This window comes from Eubalaena glacialis, chromosome 1, assembly GCF_028564815.1.
Source record: "Eubalaena glacialis isolate mEubGla1 chromosome 1, mEubGla1.1.hap2.+ XY, whole genome shotgun sequence".
In the NCBI taxonomy this organism is placed as follows: Eukaryota; Metazoa; Chordata; class Mammalia; order Artiodactyla; family Balaenidae; genus Eubalaena; species Eubalaena glacialis.
Window position 1 is genome coordinate 230748808 of NC_083716.1, and position 18643 is coordinate 230767450.

The 18643-nt window shown below is 44.6% G+C and overlaps 1 protein-coding gene across 2 annotated transcripts in view; it reads right to left on the bottom strand.

Moving 5' to 3' along the window:
- PID1 (phosphotyrosine interaction domain containing 1) overlaps positions 1-17878 on the bottom strand; it is a 254086-nt gene extending 236208 nt beyond the window's left edge. Inside the window, exon 1 of one of the 2 annotated variants that reach the window (XM_061205661.1) lies at positions 17609-17878. In XM_061205661.1, coding sequence (XP_061061644.1) covers positions 17609-17638 — 30 coding nt within the window. In that variant the 5' untranslated portion in view covers positions 17639-17878. Of the gene's footprint in view, positions 1-17373; positions 17582-17608 lie in introns of those variants that run through there. The other variant, XM_061205670.1, reaches the window with a different exon arrangement.
- Positions 17879-18643: the final 765 nt, after the last annotated feature.

Sequence of the window (18643 nt, forward strand, 5' to 3'; positions counted from 1 at the left end):
CCCAGGACCAGATGGCTTCACAGGCGAATTCTATCAAACATTTAGAGAAGAGCTAACACCTATCCTTCTCAAACTCTTCCAAAATATTGCAGAGGGAGGAACACTCCCCAACTCATTCTACGAGGCCACCATCACCCTGATACCAAAACCAGGCAAAGATGTCACAAAGAAAGAAAACTACAGGCCAATATCACTGATGAACATAGATGCAAAAATCCTCAACAAAATACTAGCAAACAGAATCCAACAGCACATTAAAAGGATCATACACCATGATCAAGTGGGGTTTATTCCAGGAATGCAAGAATTCTTCAATATACGCAAATCAATCAACGTGATACATCATATTAACAAATTGAAGGAGAAAAACCATATGATCATCTCAATAGATGCAGAGAAAGCTTTCGACAAAATTCAACACCCATTTATGATAAAAGTCCTGCAGAAAGTAGGCATAGAGGGAACTTTCCTCAACATAATAAAGGCCGTATATGACAAACCCACAGCCAACATTGTCCTCAATGGTGAAAAACTGAAACCATTTCCACTAAGATCAGGAACAAGACAAGGTTGCCCACTCTCACCACTATTATTCAACATAGTTTTGGAAGTGTTAGCCACAGCAATCAGAGACGAAAAAGAAATAAAAGGAATCCAAATCGGAAAAGAAGAAGTAAAGCTGTCACTGTTTGCAGATGACATGATACTATACATAGAGAATCCAAAAGATGCTACCAGAAAACTACTAGAGCTAATCAATGAATTTGGTAAAGTAGCAGGATACAAAATTAATGCACAGAAATCTCTTGCATTCCTGTATACTAATGATGAAAAATCTGAAAGTGAAATTAAGAAAACACTCCCGTTTACCATTGCAACAAAAAGAATAAAATACCTAGGAATAAACCTACCTAAGGAGACAAAAGACCTGTATGCAGAAAATTATAGGACACTGATGAAAGAAATTAAAGATGATACAAATAGATGGAGAGATATACCATGTTCTTGGATTGGAAGAATCAACATTGTGAAAATGACTCTGCTACCCAAAGCAATCTACAGATTCAATGCAATCCCTATCAAACTACCACTGGCATTTTTCACAGAACTAGAACAAAAAATTTCACAATTTGTATGGAAACACAAAAGACCCCGAATAGCCAAAGCAATCTTGAGAACGAAAAATGGAGCTGGAGGAATCAGGCTCCCTGACTTCAGACTATATTACAAAGCTACAGTAATCAAGACAGTTTGGTACTGGCACAAAAACAGAAATATAGATCAATGGAACAGGATAGAAAGCCCAGAGATAAGCCCACGCACATATGGTCACCTTATCTTTGATAAAGGAGGCAAGCATATACAGTGGAGAAAAGACAGCCTCTTCAATAAGTGGTGCTGGGAAAATTGGACAGGTACATGTAAAAGTATGAAATTAGAACACTCCCTAACACCATACACAAAAATAAACTCAAAATGGATTAAAGACCTAAGTGTAAGGCCAGACACTATCAAACTCTTAGAGGAAAACATAGGCAGAACACTGTATGACATAAGTCACAGCAAGATCCTTTTTGACCCAGGTCCTAGAGAAATGGAAATAAAAACACAAATAAACAAATGGGACCTAATGAAACTTAAAAGCTTTTGCACAGCAAAGGAAACCATAAACAAGACCAAAAGACAACCCTCAGAATGGGAGAAAATATTTGCAAATGAAGCAACGGACAAAGGATTAATCTCCAAGATTTACAAGCAGCTCATGCAGCTCAATAACAAAAAAACAAACAACCCAATCCAAAAATGGGCAGAAGACCTAAATAGACATTTCTCCAAAGAAGAGATACAGATTGCCAACAGACACATGAAAGAATGCTCAACATCATTAATCATTAGAGAAATGCAAATCAAAACTACAATGAGGTATCATCTCACACCGGTCAGAATGGCCATCATCAAAAAATCTAGAAACAATAAATGCTGGAGAGGGTGTGGAGAAAAGGGAACACTCTTGCACTGTTGGTGGGAATGTAAATTGATACAGCCACTATGGAGAACAGTATGGAGGTTCCTTAAAAAACTACAAATAGAACTACCATACGACCCAGCAATCCCACTACTGGGCATATACCCTGAGAAAACCATAATTCAGAAAGAGTCATGTACCAAAATATTCATTGCAGCTCTGTTTACAATAGCCAGGACATGGAAGCAACCTAGGTGTCCATCATCGGATGAATGGATAAAGAAGATGTGGCACATATATACAATGGAATATTACTCAGCCATAAAAAGAAATGAAATGGAGGTGTTTGTAATGAGGTGGATGGAGTTAGAGTCTGTCATACAGAGTGAAGTAAGTCAGAAAGAGAAAAACAAATACAGTATGCTAACACATATATATGGAATCTAAGGGAAAAAAAAAAAAAAAAAAAAGAGGTCATGAAGAACCTAGTGGCAAGATGGGAATAAAGACACAGACCTACTAGAGAATGGACTTGAGGATATGGGGAGGGGGAGGGGTGAGATGTGACAGGGTGAGAGAGTGTCATGGACATATATACACTACCAAATGTAAAATAGATAACTAGTGGGAAGCAGCCGCATAGCACAGGGAGATCAGCTCGGTGCTTTGTGACCACCTAGAGGGGTGGGATAGGGAGGGTGGGAGGGAGGGAGATGCAAGAGGGAAGAGATATGGCAACATATGTATATGTGTAACTGATTCACTTTGTTGTAAAGCAGAAGCTAGCACACCATTGTAAAGCAATTATACTTCAATAAAGATGTTTAAAAAAAAAAAAAAAAAAAAAAAAAAAAAAAAAAGAAAAGTACTTCAAAAGCATTTGAATTTTTTCCTTCCTAACCAAAAGTCAACCTTTTCATAACTCTGTAAGTATTTAAGGTGTAATTATATTTTCTGAGCTTGTAGATTGACCAGGACTTTCGTATTCTGCAGCCAGAATCATCCCTTTCCTTTTTTGCTAGATTCAATTAGAATAGATTAAATTAGAAGGATAGATAGATAGATAGATAGATGATAGATCTAACTCTGGGTCTGATTAGAGTGTGCAATAATCTTTAGGATAGTTATCAATAAAGTTCATAAACCTTTATTGGAAGATCAATAGGGAACTGTCTCAAACCTATAGTTAGAGAGCCTAACCCAGAGGGATGATCGAAAACTAAGGAACCAGGAAGTGCTCAGCACTTGTGCTTTCAATGAACCGAGTAGACGGTTGAAGGTTGAGGGTCTAATTCATTGTTTTATAGCTCAAACCACTGTCTGAGTTAATTCCAAGTACTTTTAATACCAAAAATAATCAGAATCCCCTAATGCTGCAGGAAATGGGCAGAGAGTTAAGTAGAACAGGGGCAACCTGGGAAGGTAAATGAAAGCAGCAGCAGATCTGCCCCCAGGATGATCAGAAAACACTTGCAAAGTGCTTTTGGGTGTGTTTTTGGTGAAATGCGGATTCTTAATTATAAAGGTGTTGCCACCCTTACAGATGTCTTTCAGTTTGGGTTTCCTAAAATAGCATTTGAATGGTTCTTCATAGGTTGATAACCTGTGGCGAAAAGGTGGAGATCCATTCAATTTAAAACTACTCTCCACCCTCTAAATTTACCCCCCTTTTTGGAAGCAATCTGTTCCAATGTTTGGCAGTAAAAATGCTCCCAAAGAGCCAATACCGTAACAGTGAGGAATTTTAGTTGCCTGGTGTGGGAGATGTAGGAACCGGGTGACCGCTGTTTAGTGAGAAGTGGGAGGAGCCTCCCACTTCTGCCTGGAGGGCCCCCCCACAATGTGCTCAAGGGCAGAAAATGGGAGGAGGAACCCCACTTCTGGAGCTGAGGGTGGGCTCCCAGAGTGGTGCCGGGAGAACTATGGATGGTGCTAAACAAATAAACTTAGTCACACAATTATTTATCACATTGGCCTTTAAGAGTCAGGAGACCGGGACTTCCCTGGTGGCGCAGTGGTTAAGAATCCGCCTGCCAATTCAGGGGACACAGGTTCGAGCCCTGGTCCAGGAAGATCCCACATGCCGTGGAGTAACTAAGCCCGTGCGCCACAACTACTGAGCCTGTGCTCTAGAGCCCGCAAGCCACAACTACTGAGCCCACGTGCTGCAACTACTGAAGCCCGCGCACCTAGGGCCCCGTGCTCCGCAACAAGAGAAGCCACCGCAATGAGAAGCCCGCACACAGCAACGAAGAGTAGCCCCCGCTCGACGCAACTAAAGAAAGCCCGCGCGCAGCAACGAAGCCCCAACGCAGCCAAAAATAAATAAATTAATTAAAAAAAAAAAAAGAGTCATGAGACCAAGGATCTGGTCCTGATTCCAACAGAACATGAACTTGGCATTCAATTCTCTCACCAGCCAAATGAAGTTGCTAAGCTGGATCGGGGTCCCCAACCCCAGTACCTGCAGGGCCCAGCAGGCAATGTGATAAGTGAGACGTGCTCCGTAAGGCCTGGGTGGAGCTGGAGGCCACACCCTACCCCAATGGAGCAGCATCTGGTCAGTGGTCACTACAGGCCCACGGTGGTTGGCCTGTCCGAGTTTTTGAGAGAATCAGAAAGATCAGCTTTCTTTATAAATTCCTCTAATTTTTCAATCCTGGAGACTAATTTGTGATGTTTTTATATACACTGAAGGGGCCAAAGGAAACATTTTTGTAAGCTAGAGCCAAACCTCAGGCCCACAGTTTGCCAACTTTAAGTTCAGGTTCTATATTGAAGTGCCCTGGATAGTGGGTGCTCCTTTACATAGGGATTAGCTTCTCCCCTCCTGTGGAAACTCACAGGGCATCGGCATCTTAAGGGCTACAAGAAGCCCTGTGCTTCACGTCGTGCTTCCCAAACCTATCCAAAGACTGAACTCTTTGTGGCAAGACTCATAAGAACAGCTCGCTGAGCTTGTACTTCATGGAACAGACTTTGGGAAACACAAAACTTATCTGCTTAGTTCCAAAATGCTACCCTGCTATTCCTAGTTCACTCTTGGATCTGAAGTAGGGGAAGAAATTAGTATTTACCAACTCCCAATAACGTGCCAGATACCATGTATCCCACATCTCAACTGACAGTCAGGAGCTAAATGTTATTACCCCCATCTTAAAGTTGAAAAAATATAAATCAGAGGCCCTGAGGTAACCCCCAATAAGTGAAGCAGCCAAGATTTGGATCCGTGGGTGATTAAAAATCCCATGGTCTTTCCACCATTCAGTAGCTTGTAGGGGCCACAGGCAGCCTGATCTGTACCCTACAGAACTACAGTCACCATCCGTATCCGCGGGTTCAGCATCCACAGACACGCAGGGCCAACTGTACTGCCTCATTTTATATAAGGGACTTGAGCATCCACGGATTTTGGTACCCGCGGGGGGTCCTGGAACAAACGCCCCCTCAGATACCGAGGGACAACCTTATTCTCCCATCACCTCCCATTTCTCCCTTACTGCTCACCCCTGTGGCTTTGGATCTACCCTTTTTTTCCCCTCAAAGTTTCCAGGCTCTTCATCTGAAAAGAACTGTTTTTCCAAGAAAGCCAGATAATCCACCAAAACATTCGGCATCACTGAGCAGGTGTGAGCATCTGATGCCTTTGCTCAGAGGAATAAGGTATCAAAGCCGACAGCTGCATTGAAGGCGTGACAGACAGCTAACCTTTGCGGCACACACAGACATGCCAGGCATGGTGCTCGCCTCCTCCCCCTTCCCTTTCTTCCTCATTTTGCATCTGCCCATCCTTTACCCCCTCAACTCCCCAATCTCCCCTCTGCTTGACTTTCTCACCCATCTGCCATCCCTCACCTCAACCCATTTCATTTCTTTCCTTCACTCCCAAAGTAAACAAAGGAACAGAAGTCTAGCATTTTACGTGCCACACTCAGGAGTGACCACACTTCCTGGTTTGCCAGGAGACAGACTCACCGTTCATGCCTGCTGTTCCCATTAGGTATTAATAGCGCCCCATCACCTCAACAGGACCTCAGATGGGACAAGAGGCCACATGATCTCATTATATATTTATTAAACAAGGGCTTCTATTCCTTGCCCTTTAAAAGAGATGAAATCAAATTCCTCAAATTTTCCTCCCTGGGGGGAAAAATGTTTTCTAAACTGAAGTTATTTTCGTATGCTTCTCAATAGCTTTTTACTAAAGTTCAATGGCCATTGGTAAAGTTGTTGCATCTTATCTAAATTTTTTTAGTTGCTAGCTTCTTGAGAAAAAGAATTGTTCCACAAGAAATCCAGACCCTATATTTGCTGGGCATATTACATCCGCAAACTAGACTCAAGACCCACAAATGGTTTTGCAGAATGTATCCTCTCTGTGTTTTCTATCACAGGAGGAAGAATGGCAAGAAGGTGGCCCGACCAGCTGCAGGGATCACAATCCCAGAAATTCACCCTTTGGAGAGCAAAATCTCCTGAGTCTACTGGCCACTAGGGGAGGAATCAGATGCTAAGATACAGGGCTAAAAAGGGCCCAGAGGAATGGGGCAGCTGGAAAAGTCAGCTGGAAAACCAACATGTTAGAAAGAAGTGAGAAATGCATCCCTGGGAGGATGGAGGATAAAGGGGCCATCCTGAATGAGGAAGATCCACCAAGGCATCACCTTGAACGTTCCATCCTTTGGTCTGGATTTCTTCCCTTGCTCAACTACTAGGTTCTCTCAGATCCTTGGGCAAACTGAGATCGATGGAAAATGTCATTTCAGGAAGTAAACAAAGAAGTGTTTGAAAAGGAGAGAATGGAACGCTAAGAAAAATATAGAGTTCATTATTTACATTCTGGGCTAGAATTTTAATATCCAGTTAAAAGAACACAAAAACTACAGAGAATTCGCAGAAGTGAGAGCAGAAACTAGTATTATTGTTTAGTTCCCCAACACCTGGCACTGTGCCTGGCATACAGTGAAAATTTCACATACACTTTAACAGCTTTAGGTATAAATGACGTGTAGTACACTGCACAAGTTTGTAAGTTTTGACATATGTACAAGCCCATGAAACCATCACCATAATCAAGACGCTGAACACATCCATCACCCCCAAAAGTTCCTCCCATCCCAGGCTCAGGCAGCTGTAATTCTGACTTCAATCATTTTACATCCCCACCAGCAGTGCATGAGAGGTCCGGTTCCTCCACGTCCTCGCCAACAATTGGTACGGTTGAAGCCTTTTTAATTTCAGCTGTTCTATAGTTGGGCAGTGTTATCTCACTGTGCTTTTAATTTGCATTTTCCTAATGACTCATGATGTCTTTTCATGTGTTGATTTCCTATCCATATAACTTTTTTGTTCAAATCATTTGCTCATTTTCTTTAATTGGGTTGTTTATCTTGTTACAGTATTGAGTTTTCAGAGTTCTTTATATATCCTGGATACAAGCCCTTTATTATAAATATACGATTTGCAAGTATTTTCTCCCAGTCTGTGTCTTCTTTTCATTCTCTTATAAATATCTTTAAAGAGCAGAATTTTGATGAAGTCCAATTTACCCAAGTTTCCTTTTATTCAATGTGCTGTTGTTATTGTTCTAGGAAATCTTTGCCCAACCCAAAGAAACTTTTGGGTGTAGTGGATCTGTTCATTACCTTGACTGTAGTCATGTTTACACAGATGCATACAAAGATTTTCTGCTGTTTCTGTCTAGAAGTTTTATGGTTTTATGGTACACCTGGGTCTATGATTCATTTTAGGTGAATTTTTGTATAGAATATGTATGAGGCACAGACTGAAGTTTTGGGTTTGCTGTTGATGTTATTGATTTTGTTGTTTTGCATATGGATTGCTTCCGCATCGTTTTGTTGAAAAGACTATCCTTTCTCCAGCAAACTATTGCTTTACACTTGTGTCAAAATCACATTAACTTTTGATCAAAAAGCAGAACTCTCAAAAAAGGCCCTCGCTGACAGCTGCTAAAATTTAAAACATGAATCCTCTTTGATTCAGCAACTCCAATTTTATCAGTTCCATTTAAAGAAATACAAGCACAATGATAGTGTGCAGATCCTTATAACAGTATTATTTACGGGAGAAAAACAACAACGAAAAAAATGGGTGCAACCCAAATATTCCGATACAGGAAGGACTGAATAAATTACAGTCCAGCTGCACCACAAAATTTTATGTAGGGCGTCAAAGGAATGAGTTGGGGCTACGTGTACCGACCAGAAGAGATACCCAAGAAACATTCTGTAAAGTGAAAAAAATTACAGAGTTTTATATATATAATGATTATATTATTTAAACAAATGAGAAAAACCTAAATATGTATCTATAAATTCGTATGTGTTTGCAAAAACCTAGGGGAGAATTACGGGAAAAAAACTACCAGACAGATCACATGAGTTTCCTTCACGGGCAGAATTGAGAATGAGGGAAGGAACAAGATTATCAACTTCTTGGTACCCTAAGCAGATATTATTTTGTAATTTTTGAATCAAATCAAGTCTAAAATAGTAGCCATGGCTTTGCCATGTAGGGGGTGTGCACCCTACTCCATTACACATCTGTACCACCACTTGGAAAAAAAGTGGGGTTTTTTGGCGGTTGGTTCTAGTAGGGAGAAATATTTTGGTACATGAGGGATAACCCCCCCCAAAAAAAATTCCACACTAAGTATTATAGGTTGAATTGTGTCCCCAAAAATTTCATATGTAAAAGCCCTAACCCCTAGTACCTCAGAATGTGACCTTATTTGGAAATAGGATCATTGCAGATATAATTAGTTACCTTAAAATGAGATCATACTGGATTAGGGTGGGCCCCTAATCCGATATGACCGGTGTCCTTATAAGAAAGGAAATTTGGACACAGAGAAAAACACATGAGGAGAACACCATGCAAAGCTTCAGCTGGAGTGAAGCTGCCACAAGCCAAGGAATGCGGAAGATTTGCAGCAAACTACCGGAACCTGGGAGGGAGGCATGGAAAAGGTTCTCCCTCACGGCCCTTGGAAGCTATCGACCCTTCACGCAACCTGATTGGAGACATCCATCCTCCTGAACTATGAAACAGTACATTTCTGTTGCTTTAGCCACCCAGCTTGTGGTACTTCATTAGAGCAGCCCTGGGAAACTAATACACTAAGTTTCCAAGCAGTTAAACCTAAAGCAAAAAAAATAGCAATAGCCACTCACCAGTACCACGGTCCCACAGCCCCCAGCTCCGTGCCTAGGGAGCATCCTCAGAAGACACAGAAAGTAAACAGCAGTGTCTACTGTCCCGCATTATAGGTGGCTTGCACACCAGGATGCCGTACACACCTGAGGGAAAGCCGGCTCCTGATGTAAAGACATCAAAGCATGCGGTGGGCAGAAGGGGCTACAGAATCTGCGTGTTTATCCCCAGACCCACAATTACACAGAAACCATGGGGAAGGGCTTGTCATGAAAGGATTAGGGTGGATCTACTATTAAGAAAGGATAACGATTAAGGAGCCCCTTTCTCCTGGCACCTCTCCCTCCCTTTCACATGTGCAGCATCCTTCCCTACTGAGGAAGAGTGTGGAAAGTAAAGAAGCCTTTCAAAACTTGAGTGACTCTCAGTATCCTGCGATAAACCATGATGAAAAAGAATGTATGTGTGTGTGTGTGTGTGTGTGTGTGTGTGTGTGTGTGTATATGTATAACTGAATCACTTTGCTGTACAGCAGAAATTAACACAACATTGTAAATCAACTATACGGTAATAAAATAAATTTTAAAAAAAACACAAAACTTGAGTGACTCTCCACTCTAAGAAATGCAAATCCAACGAGCAGCTGTGCAGCGATCCAGGCTCCTTACCCTCGTCAGGACTGGAAACGTCTGTGCCATCGTGGCTACTGTATGAAAAAACCAGAAAAGTGAGTACTATGACTCCTAATGACATTTATTTTATCTTAAAAGTGAGTTCCAGCATAGGCATGGATACTTCATTAAAATAATTTATGCAGTCACCAAGTGAAAAACAAAAACAAAACAAAATATCCAACCAGATACGAATACTCAACCAGACATACTCTGAAGCTGTCCTGGAGGTTGACTGGAAATGGATTCTAACATCAGTCTACAGTTGTCCTTGCTGGGAAGAGGCAAATCCCAGAGGCTGGCTACCCGGGACCCTGCAGAGACGGACAACCCAGATTGTTTGAGAATAAAACCCTGGGCCTCCCTCGGTCCTGCCTGTCTGGAAAAGTGTCACTGAGATCCTCCTTGAAGTGACTGTCTTCCACACCCCAGCCCATAATTTTAAGTACCAGCGTGAACTATCTCTTGAAGCACATTTACTTCCAGAGGCCCTCCCTTGGCAACAGGGCACACATTCCTCTCAGTTTTTGCTTCATTTTCCCAGGATGTTGACCAGAAGTAGATGAGAGAGAAAGAAGCAGCATTTAATTGTTCTCTAATGTCCGTTTTCATTATTTTTCAAATCCACCATAAACAAATTCACACTCAGCACAGAAAGCATGCTATACAGAAACACTGACTTAGTCCCAGTATATGAAAGTCAGGCACACCTTAGCCTTCGGAAGTACAGTGACAGAACACAGACAAAGGCAGCAGGTTTCATGAATGTACTAGCGTGTTAGTTTCCTAGGGCTGCTATAACACACCACCACAGACTGGGTGGCTTAAAACCACAGAAATGTACTCTCTGACAATTCTGGAGGCTGGAAATCCAAAACCATGATGTTGGTAGGGCCATTTCCCTCCAAAAGCCCTAGGGAGGAATTGTTCCTTGACTCTTTTAGCCTCAGGTGGTTGCCAGCCGCTTGGCTTTCCTTGGCTTGTGGTAGCATAACTCCACACTCTTGTCTCCGTCTTCACATGGCCCTCTTCCCTGTGTCTTCAAATCTCTCCTTATAAGGACATTAGTCATTGAGTTTAGGGCTCACCCTAATCCAGTATGACATCACCTTCACTCAATTACATCTGCACAGACCCGATTTCCAAATAAGGCTACACTCACAGGTCCCAGGGTTAGGATTTCAACATATCTGTGTCGGTGGGGTGGGGGGGGGGGTGGGGGTTGTGGAGAGACAGCTCAACCCATAACAACGAGTAAGACATAGAGACCAGGCTCTGAATCTGAATCTTGGTCCCTTTGTAACCATGTCAGTTAGGAAAGCCAAGGGTGCAAGTCATAAAAGACCCAACTAATACATAGGCTTCAAAAAGCACAAGGAGGTGGTATTTTTCTCACTACTGAAACCTCCCTTATCAAATTACGACCTCAGTCACAACACATGAGGGGAGAAGGAGGCGGCTTGGGCTGTCTTACATGGGAAAGATACCTCGGCAAATACCAAGTGGCATCAGTACTAAGTGAGAGAGCCTACTGTGACTTTGGTAGCATTGAAATCTGCCAAAGGCACAAAGCAAGTCTGTGCTTTATGCTTGACACCATCCTATTCCAGTTCTCACCCTGGGGGTTTGGACCTGGTGAATATTCTGATGCTTTATCACTGGACAGCAGCTAAATTGGGATCACAAACTTTTTTCTTTTTTAAGTTAACATAAAATGATAGTAACAAATTCCACGAGAATCTAAGGAGGTCTTTGGACAAATATCTCAAAAATTTCTTCTTGCTCTCCTTAGATAAAGCCTCCATTTAGATTTGTGCCCAAAGGTGGCTGAGCAAAGCACACTGCAGCCATTGAGTGCTTCTGGACTGGTTTTATTTGCTGACCACTAACGAGTCCCTAAACTGCGGCTAATTCGAGGAGTCAAACAGCCCTGTGCAAGGGAGCCTGATGGCCAATAGCCGTGGGGCTGTCCAGTGTCAGCTGCTCCAGGATCCAATTTACGGGACAAATTCATACGGTGGAAGGGAGTCAGTGCGAGGGAAGGCGGGAAGAGAGAGATAATCTGGAACATCAAACAAAATGCAAAACGTTGCCTAATGCTCCAAGATAACCCAGGACAGTCAACATTAGGCAATGGGTAACCAAGGGACAGAGAGTTTTTTCCCCAAGACTAGCATTTTGCAAGTCACTTAGTAGAGATTTTGCTCTTGAACTCTCCGACCTCCTCCCTCCCTTCCCCCCCAGTTTTGGTCTAAATGGGGAACGACTGCAGAAGTGATTGGGGTTATTGCCAGCTTTTAAGGTCTCTAGTTTGTCAAAACTCCAGGAAAGACCCAATGATAGAAGATAGCATGTTACTTCTGCGAGACCTCAAATTAATGATAAGTCCAAGTTTTCTTTAGGAAGGACAAGGCCCAATGCTTTGTGCTTACTCAACTATGAGGGCTGAAAAGAACAGCAAAACGTAGGATCGATTTAGTGAGAAACCTGTGTGTCTGTAAGAGCAGCTCTTGCTCATTTCTAAGCAATTGCTCTTGAACTCTCCGACCTCCTCCCTCCCTTCCTCCCATTTTTGGCCTAAATGGGGAGCGACTGCAGACGTGATCAGGCTTTACTGCAGTTTCAAGGTCTCTAGTTCGGACAAATGCCATATGCTCCAGCTCAAGAGACTCTTAAATGGCACTTGGGAATTTCAGCTTGAGGACGACACAGCAGTTTACTTCCCCCAGAGATTTGGGCCACCAAAAAGAGGGTAGCCCTTGGTCCACGCAGGCAACCACACGGCTTCAACAAGAGATATGAAAGTAGCCTCTCAGAGCCCATGAGGCCACCACTGTTGCCATTCTATTTAATAATAACAACAGCACCCGCATGTGTACATCATCCTGCTGTCTCATCCTTCTAAATCACAGAAAAGCGGTGATGGAGATCCGGAGCAAACCTCCTGCTTTGAATTCCAGCTCAGTTCATGTCTGGCTGCCCAACCCTGGCCAGATCATTTAAACTCTCTGGCTTTCAGTTTCTTTATCTATAACATGGGGATAAAAGCGGTTATGGAAGGTAAATGAGCTAGATAATTCAAATAAAACCCCTTAGCGTCGTGCCACACACACAGCGCGTGCTCCGTAAAAGCTGGTGTTGTCATGATCTGCCTCGCTCTGTTTTCCTCCTGTCAATTTGGTCTGCCAGGAGAAGTGTCAGATTTGCCAAGGTTTTCTCTCTGCCTGATGGGCCCAGTCTAATGGTCTCCAGCTGATCTTTTAGAAGGTTCTTCCATCTCCCTTCTCAGGGGAAAAGTGGAAGTGGGTAATGATAGAGAAATAAATCAAGAACAATCGACGCTCCAGGCCAAGGCAAGATCCGCCCGATATGACAAGGCAGAGAAAGGGCAAGATGATCCTGGGGAAGAAGTGCTCTTACCTCCTCAAATCTCCAAATATTGGGTGGGCCAAAAAGTTCGTTCGGTTAATGAATACGTTGTTCGAGAAGGTTCTTGGTGAAAATGAAAAAGTCTTTTATTTTTACTCAAAACCCAATGAACTTTTTGGCCAACTCAATACTATTTAGTCACAAATGTAAACCTTTTTATCAGCCAAACGTTTAACGACAAACTAAAAGAAAGGTTCTTCAGGATCTGGTTTCCTCCCTACCCTTCCTCATTTCACCCTCTTGGAGGTTCTAATGTACAGCCATTGACCAAAATGTGAATGAAAAAAAAAAAATAAATGGTGAGGGGGAAACACGGTCCAGGCTGAGAAGCCAAAAGCCAGCTTTATCAATAAAAGTTCTGTATTTTCTGGAGCTGCCATGAAGACATTTTAATTTCAGAAAAAACAGGCAAATTACTAGGACCTTTATAGAACGCCTCATGAGAAGATGGTCACACATAGATCTACTCCACAAGTAGAATTTGCTAGAACTTTTTTCCATACCTTTCTACTACCACTCTCCATTCCGTCCTTGTAATAACTACACGACAGGCAAGGATGCATTGATCTCCTTTGTTCCAAACTCAGTCTCCAGTCATCTTTCTCCTGCTCTCCACCTTTCTAGGCGTCCAAAAAATGTATCTGGTAGCAGCCTGAAGACAGACGCTCTGGGGAAACTCACGCTCCTTATGGCCGAGTCCACACTCCTGAGTTTTTGAGTCTGTCACTTCTAACGCCTCTGCCCAGCCCAACAATCAAGACAATCAGGCAACCCATGCAAATTGTAAAATATCGAGGCCAGAAGTAATCTCATCTCTATTTTGAAAAACCAATACTTAGCCTTTTTTACTGGAAAGTCCCCTTTCACTTTTCTGAAAAAAGTCTATTTCAAATCTGCTTCTTAAAAAATTTATAACTCTCCCGAGTCCCTCTAAGGAAAAAAGTCTGCTGTGCAAAGGAGAAGGTAAAAAGGGAAATAGTCATATTTATTCCATTTTAAAAGCTGGGGTGGTAATTTAAATCTTCACATCCCCTTTGATCCTATTATAGTTTTAATGGCAGAAGCTCCCAGCGAGGGCTCGAGTGGGATGTAACAGAAGTTTTAACATGCAGGGGAGCGGGTGAACTTGCCGCAGTCTGTGTGACTGAATGAGAACTTCCCCAGCTCAGCCCTGCTCGGGGCAACAGGTCACTCTGCCTGTACTGGATTTGGGTCAAACAGCAAAGCCTCAGATCAGAAAGCATCAGCATTCGTTCGTTTGGCAAAGAAGTGGGGTTTGATAACAATAATCCACCCTGACCAAAGATGCCATTTCCTGGGCTTCCCTGGTGGCGCAGTGGTTGGGAATCTGCCTGCCAATGCAGGGGACACGGGTTCGAGCCCTGGTCTGGGAAGATCCCACATGCCGCGGAGCAACTAAGCCCGTGAGCCACAACTACTGAGCCTGCGCGTCTGGAGCCTGTGCTCCGCAACGGGAGAAGCCGCGATAGTGAGAGGCCCGCGCACCGCGATGAAGAGTGGCTCACACTTGCCACAACTAGAGAAAGCCCTCGCACAGAAACGAAGACCCAACACAGCCAAAAATAAAATTAATTAATTAATTAATTAAAATACTTATTAAAAAAAAAAAGATGCCATTTCCTGAGCAAGAGAGCTGGATACTGGACTCACATTAGTTAGAGGGTGACTGTCTAGCCTAAACAAAGTTCAGCCACACTCCCTGGGCCACAGACCTTTTGAACGGCATCACCTAATAGGACCTAATAAAGTCAGTTAAGGAAAGATGTCCTTTTCTTCCCTCACCTCTTTTGTTTCTAGGTATTTGTACAAGAAATTGACTCCTTAGTCCTGTTAGGAAGCTCTGGGAACACTTCCTTGAAGCATTCTCTTCACTCAAGCTCATCTAAATTAGAATGTTTGCATTACAAATGAATGAGGAAAAAAACTAATGAGGTGGTATGAGAAAGTTAAAGAGATTTGTGTAAGGAGGGTGGGGCTTTGACTCCGTTACAGACTGGGATTCATGATTATTTCCCCATCGAACACGCTTTCCATTGCCATTTCCATGGCCACAACATCTGGGCATGTGAAGCATCCCATTCACTGAGGAATCGGAAACGGAAACCAATGTTCCTATACGGTGGTGCCTTGAGGGCAAAAAAGGGAAGAAAAAATCCCAGACAGCAAACAGAGCCCAAGTGACAAAGATAACCACAAGGAATGTAAATAAAATATCATTACAAGCAACTCACTCACCACCCCACCCTCAACAGCTCCCTTCCCCAGAAGCAAAAAATAAAAACATACAAATCGTGTTGTAAAGAAGAGCCAAGCTGCTATTGGGGAAGAAGCCATGAATACGAAGATTTTTCTCCATGTGGCTCACTTTTATAATTGCAAGGCTTGAGATATACTTTTAAAAGAGAACCAGGTCTGGTTGCTAATTTAAATTAGGGCAGCATGAAGTTAAGCCCTGTGTCGATAAGTATCTTCCAATGGTGACTTGATCTTAGTCAGTGACTAGGCATGTTTACTTGAGCTTTCAAAAGCCAAAAACCCCTGCTCTTTCAATCTGACACTTCAAAATGAAACAAATGCATTGCAAATGCACACTGTAATACACCAGGCTCATGCCAAATGCACATGTGTACATTTCACAGAAGAGCCAGGACATTTCTAGCGAGGAATGATCGCCATGCGGAACGCAAGCCAGAGCTAGCTCCTGCCAAGGGTCACGTGCTGTGGAGCACACAGGAGTCCCTACATGAAACGGGCCGGTAGAAATAACTTCGAGAGACAAAAATCTACAAACTCTGCAGAGGCACGGATCCCCGGGCCATAAAAGCCACCCCCAGGAATTCTGACCTCATCTCTCTAAGGACCTCCAAGAGCTTCTCTCCTCACTTGGATGGGAAACCCTCCACCCCCGCTCAGTCACTCCTTCCTCTAGAATAAATTCACCACCCTGAACTGAAGGAAAAATGCACACGTACAACTGGTAACTGATGCCAGTGCTGAAATACATTTACATCACCTTTGGCCAATCATTCAGAGCCCAATATTGACTCTCTTAATAAGAGAAGGAGAGAGTTAGGAGGCTGGTCACCCACCTCCCTATCTTCAAGGCTAAAGATCTCTTTTCTTGTTCAGTCTGTTTGAGACCCGAGGGGGTTGGCCTGGTGTCTCAAGCTCTTACTGTGAACCCACTCCCACAAGACTGCAGGCCCAGGGAGGCTTGGAAAGGGGTTGTGAGGCATCTATTTCTGCTAAAAGCAATGCCCTCTGCAGGTTAATCCTCAGTATGAGAACTCACAGGCAAAGGTTAGACTCTCCTAGCATCTGAGAGACAGTCTGTGTTTGGCCCTTTGAATTTTCATTGAGAAACCTCCAAAGCCAGTGAAGCCTCCTGGCCTCCACTGTCCTAAGTCTTCAGATGCATTCAGCTTCCAACGGTGCTGTATTTTACCACTTAAACACTTCTTCAAAGTTTACTATGAAACAGTGTGGCTCTAAGCCTGCCAAAAGTTTAACTGCAGGATTCAGTGGATTTTATCTGGCAGAGTAGCTGCCCTTCCTCCTGAGAATATTTTCCAGCGAAGGCAGTCAATCAAACCCTGCAGTCAGGGTGATTTCGGGGTCCCGAGTGTCACTGAATGAGCTCCTCTCTGAAAACGCCCCTCTTTCTCACTTTGCCCGCCTTCCCATCTCCCTGGCTTCAGAATCCAAAGTAAAAGCAGTTTGGCATTTCAGTAGACAGCAATGAAAAACTTTTGATGGGATGACCCAGGGCATAACTATTCCTGGCTGAATTTAACTTTTGATTTTCAAATATGTAGGGGAGCTTGGGTTCAGGGGAGACGAAGGGGAGAGCTCCAACAAATAGGAAAAAGTAAAATAGAATAAGCAGCATACCGTGACCAAGCCAAACCAAGCTTGATATTTCCAAATTATATTGGCAAACGAATGCTTTCTCAAATCATTTGTTCTGTCTTTCCTGGAGACAAAAAGGAAAAAAAAAAAAAAAAATCTGGATGCAAAATTCCTAACCCCAGACCAGTAAATTGTGTCAGTGGAATGCAATCTAAAATTGCTGGTCAGACAGTCCAACGTTATATATACCTATAGGCAACTAACCCCCAAGGCAAAAGTTGCGCCGCACGAAGCAATGCGTTCGTCAATTTCATCACCCCCCTCACCCCGGCCGGGTGCCTGGCGCTGGGTTAAGCCGACAGCATCAGGTTCTAATCCTTGCGTTCATACACGATCGCTTTGGGCAAATCCTTGGCAGTGGTCAGACGCGCCACCTCTGCTCCTCCGGTCCGAGCACCTTCTCCTCCAGGCTGGCCCCCGGTCACCCGGTGCCCCTTACCTGCAGGCGCTCCGTGGCCGGCTGCCACATCTTCCAGCCGCGGGGTCTGGCAGAGGAGACGCTGGCGAGACTCTGTCGATGGCGCCGGGGGGCGAGGGGCTGGGGGGCGAGGGGCTGCGGTGCCGCTTCACATCTGGGGTGGGCGTCCGCGGGATGTGCGTCCAGGGGCCGGCGACCGCCGCGGGGTGGGCGCTGGGGGGCTGCGAGCGGGAGGAGGCGGCGCGGCGCTCAGCTGCCGGCAACTTGTGGGCACGGCCGCGAGCCGGCTGTCCTGGCGCAGCTGCGAGAGGACTGCGCAGCTCCGCCCGGGCCCACGAGCGCACGGCGGCGGCGGCGGCGGCGGCGGCGGCGGCGGCCGCTCCCTCCTCCTCCCCCGCCGCCGCCGCAGCCCGGACCTGCGCGCTCTGAGCATGCCCGGGGCCGGCCCCCGCCCGCCCGGGAGCCCGCATCCCGGCCGCGGGGGACGCCGAATCCCGGCGTGGGGAGTGTGCGGAGGCCAGAACCGGCGGCCCTGCTTCCCCGGGGAGCCCCGGGTGGGATGGGGTCTGGGAGAGGGAAGAGCCTGGAGAGGGGGGGGTGCTTCCTGAAGCCAGAGCCCATAGCCCTCTGGGGTCTCAGTCTTCCTGTTAACAGGGATCTCTGAATCGCCTGGGTCTTGACGGGCACTGTGCTGGGCCACGGAATTCCATTCATTTCTTCCACTGGAGTTAACTGAGCATCTATTAGGCTCCAGCCTAATTCTGAGGATTACAGATTCTGAGGATACAGTGGCACAGAACAGAAGACAAGAGAATGTTCCTCCTCTCCTGAGCTTCATTCTACTTGGGGGAGACAGTCAGTGACAGAGGAAACACCAGAAAGGGCGCTAGGTCAGGTGGTGAGAAATCTTGGCAAGAAAATAAAACAGGGGTGATGGGTGAAGAAAGGGAGAGGAGAGCTTCTTGGAGGGGGGCCCAGGGATGTCTGGGGTGAGAGGGAAAGATGGACCAGGTGAGGGACGACATGCGGGGCAGAGGACTGGGGCTCCTACACCTG